This window comes from Fulmarus glacialis, unplaced genomic scaffold (assembly GCF_000690835.1).
Source record: "Fulmarus glacialis isolate BGI_N327 unplaced genomic scaffold, ASM69083v1 scaffold22353, whole genome shotgun sequence".
NCBI lineage: Eukaryota > Metazoa > Chordata > Aves > Procellariiformes > Procellariidae > Fulmarus > Fulmarus glacialis.
Genome location: NW_009201291.1, coordinates 10355 through 16848, shown reverse-complemented (window position 1 = coordinate 16848; position 6494 = coordinate 10355). Strand labels below are relative to the sequence as shown.

Here is a 6494-nt window from a genome sequence, read left to right as displayed (position 1 = left end):
TATTATGATGCCAAGTATCTTATTTACAAGTCAAGGGAGAAAACCTTCAAACTTATGAACAAGTAGCACCCACCTCCTTTACTGTATGAAAAGAGTTTGGATGAACGTGTATAGGTGGAGCGATGGGAACGGCAAAGGCAGCGGGGTCCTAAACCAGGAACTCCGGGTGCTCCCTGCTTTAGCGGGTCAGCCCAGACAAACAGCTGCAGAGCTTATTGCCAGTAAAGCCAAACAAATTTTTGGCAGTTGTAAAAAAAGGTCATGCCCGTTTATATGTAATCAAGCTATCAACATGGCTTTAGTGTTGCAAACTCTGGATGCCCCAATTAAGGGAGAATTTCTGGACTAGAGTATCATGCTGCTGTCTGGAGGGGGTGAGGAAGGGATCTGGAATTGCAGTGTAATCCAAGCAATGAAGAGCCAACGGAGACCAGAGGTGTGCAGGGATAAGTATTCCCCTTTTAGGAGGGGGAAAAAAAAAACCCAGTCACCCTTGAAAAAAGCAAGAATATGCTTTCATAATCCAAGCACCTGAGCTCTTCTAGCTCCCACTGTCCCGTTATTGCTTCTGGAGGTCAGTATGTTATACAGGTTTTGGTTTTTTTGTTTGCTAAAAAACAACAAAGCGACATACAATGATTTTTGGAGCTATTAATAAAAATCACACCTGAACTCTTTTAAACATACCACAGTACTTAATTACTCCTGAGCTGTCAATGTTTGCAATGTGTAACATTGTTAAAAATATGAAAAGTTGGCAAAATGCACCCCCCCATCAAAAAAAAGAAAAAAGAGAAAAGCTTTTTCCAGCTGTAACATCTGTTAAGTCTAACTAGCTGACAAGTGCTTCTGATGAAACACGCTTGCCAGAACACTACATAAGAGGAGGAGGGACTTTATGGAGGAGGGAACGCAAGCTATTTTTCTCCTTCCCTCACCCACAAAATGCACAATACCATTTGCAAACAACAAAGAAACAACACAGCATCCTGATAACATGCAACACGAGGTGATTTCACAGGCCGACGCAGTTGCGCGTAGTTATCTCTGGGTTGTTACCTGCGGTAGTATAACGGGAGCGCACGCTATCCCAGCAAAAGATTCTGGAAAATGTAGGTCCCTTTCCCATTCATCAGTTTCTGTGTTATACACCTGCACAATGCTTGTAACATTGTTCAGATGCCAATTGTACCCTCCTACGATATAAATCTTTTTTTCTAGTAAACAACAGCCAGCTTCCGACTGACCTGCACGCATAGGGCTCACCGTTGTCCATTGGTCTGTTTCAGGCACGTAATATTCCACAGCCAAAACATCAAAACAACGGTCAACATGGTCCATGCGGCCTCCCAGAGCATAAATCCTATTATTTGCACTGACCATGGCATGCAGAACTCTGGGTTCGTTCATTGGGGTTTTAAACTCCCACTGATCCACGGCAGGGTCGTAACAGTGCAGGGCTTTTTTGTCTTCCACTGAAATGCCATACCCACCTGATATGTACAATTTATCTCCTACCGTGGCTCCAGCATGCCCCCACGTCCTGCGTTTCAGGGAGCACACGTAAGTCCACTCGTTATTTTTGGGGCAATACTTCTCTACGGAGGCCAAGCTCCCCGACCGGTTCCTCCCGCCGGTGGCATACACCATGCCGTGGAGGACGTTGAGCTGGAACTGGATCCTGCTCTCCTGCATGGCCTGGATGCGCAGCCACTGGTTCAGGTGCGGATCATAGCGGTAGCAGATATCCACAGCTCCCTCCCCACTCCGGTACTGCAGGTGCTGCCCTCCTACGATGTAGACAAAGTTGTCAAGCACGGCCACGCAAGAATGGCTGCTGCCCACCTCCATTTCCGTCAGCTCCTTAAACTGGCGCACGCTGGCATCCGGCAGGTAATAGACTTTGCAGCTCACAGTGCGGTCGTTATCGGTGTAGGGAGTGCCGCCGAAGGTGATGAGGGACAGGACATCCGAGCGGATGGTGGTCCGAGGGGACTGCATCTCGTGCTGACGAAAGGGTAGGATCTGGTAATTGAACGCTTCCAGCAAATATTGCCGGCACAAAACATCTTCCACCATGATGTCCAAGGTCTGGACGCTGTCCACCAGCTCCGAGGACTTCATCAGAGGGAAGCGGATGTGGCAGAGGACCTGGCTGGCATTGGCACGGCGGGTTGGGTCATACTGCAGCCAGCGGACGGCAGCACGGAAGAGGTCTATTTCACTGCAGCTTTTCAGCTTATTGCTCTGCAAGAAGAAAACAAGGCGCTCCAGCGGCAGGTGGAGGAAATCCTCTTCCTCAGAGATCTGGAGGAAATGCCTAAAAGTGAATGCATCTACTGATTCCTTCAAGGATGCGAGGCTAAAGGTGGTGGCCATCTGCCCGATATTGAGACACGTTTCTACACTCATGGCAGACTTCAGAAATTCTTCACAGAGCTCCACGACAGGCACCATCTGGAGGAAGACAGCAGCTCCCAGCACATCCTGAATACAGTCAAGATCAAGAGTCACTTCAGCACTGTACGCAAAGTCTATTATGTGTTTCAGTCCTTTTGCAGATACACCTTTCAGTTCGATCACATCTTGGCTGGCTTCTCTCATCCCGCCGGTGAACATTGCCCTGGAGGTCAAGAACACAAACAAAAATTTTCCCCCCTTTAAATACATGTAAAATGATGTATCACTTTAGAATTTTATTTTATTTTTTAAACATAGTGATTCTCTTAGGGAGGACAGGGAAGGGGGAGAATAAATCATGGCTAAATCTCTAAAAGCCAGGAGAAATTAGAGTATGCAATTACTTACGTAAAGCTTGCATAAATAGTGCACTAAGAAGTAATATTCAGCTATCAGAAAGTTAAGTTTTTCAATCCTACTGGCAGCATAAGTAAGAGTGGACCACAGGACAAAGCTTCAAGAAGAAGGTAGAGCTACCAGAGCAGGGAGTGTAGTACACTGGACACCAACGAACCCATGATATTCAACAACCAAAGGATACAATGGGATCTGCACCAGCAGAGATTGGTAACCATACCCTAAAGAGTTTAAGTATGCAGGATTTGTGAGCACAAAGAAAGAATACACTTCAGAAGACACCTGTGTTTAGGAGGTCTGTGATCCTCTGAGCTTGCCTGCAGCACTGTCTTTAGGCAAAGATTCCAGTTAGCCCATTATATTATAGGCTAGCTACAAAATGGCTTAAATATTGCAGATGCAACACATCTTATGAACGCTTTGGTAATCACAAGAGAACTTCCCCTCCAAGGTTTATTCCCAACGCCTTAAGAAAATAGGAATTACAACCACTTCAGAAAACGTCTGTCATGTTGCAGTACGACGGCAGGGGGCTAACAGGCAATTAAAAAAAAAAAAAAAAAAAAAGATTTTGTTACAGCACAGCTGCAAGCACATCAGTTGACCAGGCCACGCAGAGATTAGGCCCTAGATCACCTCCTTGGGAGGCTTCTAAATTCCACAGGAAGCACATACCACGCCAAGGACTGCGCGCAGACATCTCGTAAACCGCCCTTCTAGAGCGGTGCTGCATTTCCCAGCTACGGGGCCTGTGGGCGTGATGGGGACATAACTGCACATTTGGTTTTTTATACGTTTACATTAAATTTCAGCAGTTTTTGTTATATATGGGTAGCTCGGGGGCAAAGGTTTGCGCTCTGTGTAGTATTCAACAAGCAGTAGCAGAGCAGTTCTGGGGAAGCCAAAGTCAAAACAGGTTGCTGGAAGAACTGTGACATGGAGTTTCACCATTCACTGCCATTGTACACACATCACAGCCAGGCTACAGACTGTCATACAAAAGACCTTTTAAATTGCTGCCAGCTGCCTGCATATTTTGGGCTGTTTTTTCCACCATCGATAACCTACTCTTTTCCATCGGAAAGATAAATTCATTGTGAAGGCACAGTGTCATCAGAGCTTCCTTAGGAAGCTGCAGTGACTCTAAGGTGCAAGTTGGTCAGAAAAAATGCTGAACAGACCCTCCTCTCCTACATCAACACAGGAATAAAGGAATATCTTGGGAACACTGTCAAAAGACAGGAGTTCCAAGTTTCCTGTCCAAACCAGGCTAGAAAACCTGCTGCCGTCCAGCATAAACCCAAGAAATCCTAAATGACCTAAATAAGGAAATATCTGCATATGAAATCAGCTTTCTGTAACCGAGTGACCAGGAATACTGTTCGCAATTATTTGTCCATATAGCAGATGAGAGCGTTCTGCTAAAATCCCCCTGCATATCCCATGTCACAGAACAGCATGCTGCTGATCCCTTGCCCCAGAGGATATGCAGAGATGTGTACTCGTGCATTAGCTATACAGAGCTGAACGTGCATAAGGAAAGAAAAGCATTATTGTTGCCATGATGAAGACAAATCATCAAATAGAATGCAATTCCTTTAAAAAGTGTTACAGTTCTAAAATGCCGATTATATAAATGCCTCAATTTCACTCTTTTCCCTCCCCCCTTCTGCATAAAACCAGAGTATTTTCAAAAGCTAGATTATTCTGCCATTGTTCCCCAGGACAACCTTCCTTAGCACCACAGAAGTAATAACAAGAAACCTACTCAGCAATTATATTTCGACAGTGAAAACACACTAGCAGTGGCACTGCATACAGCATTTATGAATACAAATAGTGCTATTAGCATTTGGTGGGAGATCAGCTCCATCATTAATTGCATGCCTGTTAGGGAGAGCGATAAGCTTGGAAGGTTTACGTTACCAAAGGGAGAGAGAAGGGAACAGCCTAGAAAATATGTGTGTACATAAGACAGACATCACCAGAGCAGCTGAAGAAATGGGCGAAGGGACGCAAGAGATATGCCAAAGGACACTGCAGTCCCTTGCTCTTGGTTACCTGCTCAGCAAACCAGTCTGCTCAGGTCAGGACAGAACCTACACGTCAAGGGATTGCAAACCCCGTTGAACAGCCCTTCTCCACCCTTACTTGCTATGGCCTGCAGTCTAGAACAACACCCAGGTCGAGTCCTCTGTTGTTTTGAACCTTCCCTACACCCATTGCCTCCAGCATGCCCCTCACTTGACGCTGCTACGGGTCCCTAACTCAAAAGAGAAGTCATTCCAAGTCAGAGAACCATTACAAAAGAGTTTGACAGAGGCAAAGTGGATTAATACAGTTTTTTGCTTAAGACTGAATTTCCTGCTCCGCAATTGGCTCACTCTGCATTAATTTGGCTGAGAAAACTCATCTCCGTGCTTCAGTTTTCTACCCACACAAGATGGGACAATTCTCCCCTATCTCCTGGGCGTCCGGGAACGCGCACACAAAGTGCTTCATACTCTTCAGCCTGTGAACAGAAACCACTATAGACAGATCAGTGGTATTTAAAGATAACAGGAGTGTATTTACAATGGGCACCATCGTTCAGTGGGATGACTCATTTCAGAGCCCTCGCTGCCACTTCGAAATCAGCTCGAGTAGCTCCAGGGCAAAAGCCTGTTTCCTTCAGCAGGCAGAGCACCTACCAATGCTGCCGAGGCGGGGTCAGGACCTGGGCTTCAACTTGCATCTTGGCCCAGGGGCTGTAGTCAAACAAACCTCATCTGCGTGCAGAGGGACTGACTCCGAGCCTGTACATGACTGCAGGTAATCCCACCAACACCCGTGGGACAAACCATACCTCCAAAGGGTTGCGCGTGGGTGTGATTTTGGGGTGCAGTGGGGAGGTTGGGGTGGGGGAGGATGGGGAAACAGAAAACCAATGGGAAAGGTAAAAATGCCTGCTTCCCTATCGGATTCTCACCTGAAATAGTCACTGCAGGCAGCCAAGACAACTTTATGAACCTGAAACACTTCATTATTTATAGTGAGGATGACATCAAGCAGCTGAGCCTGAGCTCGGAGCGAGGCCAGTCCCTGCAGTAGAGTGGTGCTGTGGCCAGGAGCAGAGAACGTGCATTTCAGGGTGCTGTTCTTGTCAGCCATGCTAAAAACAGAACAAGAGAGACAGGCTGGTTTTAAATTAAAACAGTATGTGGTATACCTACAAAGCATGCTGGGGAAGATACTGTAACATGAAGCAGTTTGAACGCAAATTCCCAGCTCAATAGCCACACAGAACATCATGACATCAGTACCTCAGTTGTATTCCCTTCTCCCAATACAAGAGAGACTTCCAAATTTTTAAATTACACTTTCGCATTACTGACAACCCGTCACGCTGCAGCACACAAGGGCTTCAGAGACCATCCAAACATCAGCTAGTGGGGCCAAAATCTCCAACGAACATTGGTGTCCCCACACTACAACTACCCCAGAGTCCACACTGACCTTGACTTCAACCACGAGACTGAATCACAGTTGCTTATTCTTCTCACCACCTATCCTGACTGCAGCTGTTAGATACTCCGTACCGTCCAAGGACGGCCCTGCTAGCCCTATTTGATCCTTTCCTTATGCCTGACCCTCATGAGAAGAGCAAAAGCAAAATATTACATAGCACTGGCTGCTCT

At 46.3% G+C, this 6494-nt stretch overlaps 1 protein-coding gene across 1 annotated transcript; it reads right to left on the bottom strand.

Moving 5' to 3' along the window:
* Positions 1-792: 792 nt before the first annotated feature.
* On the bottom strand, positions 793-5967 carry KLHL26 (kelch-like family member 26). Its single transcript, XM_009573900.1, has 2 exons — positions 5786-5967; positions 793-2623 (listed from the first exon to the last, which is right to left on the bottom strand). Exons 1-2 carry the CDS (start codon positions 5965-5967, stop codon positions 1042-1044), a joined length of 1764 nt encoding a protein of 587 aa, XP_009572195.1. The 3' UTR covers positions 793-1041.
* Positions 5968-6494: the final 527 nt, after the last annotated feature.

Bases quoted from the DNA above. Each gene is read 5' to 3' on its own strand.
- KLHL26 (XM_009573900.1), bottom strand. From the start codon at position 5,967: ATGGCTGACAAGAACAGCACCCTGAAATGCACGTTCTCTGCTCCTGGC. The intron at 2,624-5,785 runs GTGAGAATCCGA...CTTGACCTCCAG, and splicing joins GCCTGCAGTGACTATTTCAG to GGCAATGTTCACCGGCGGGA.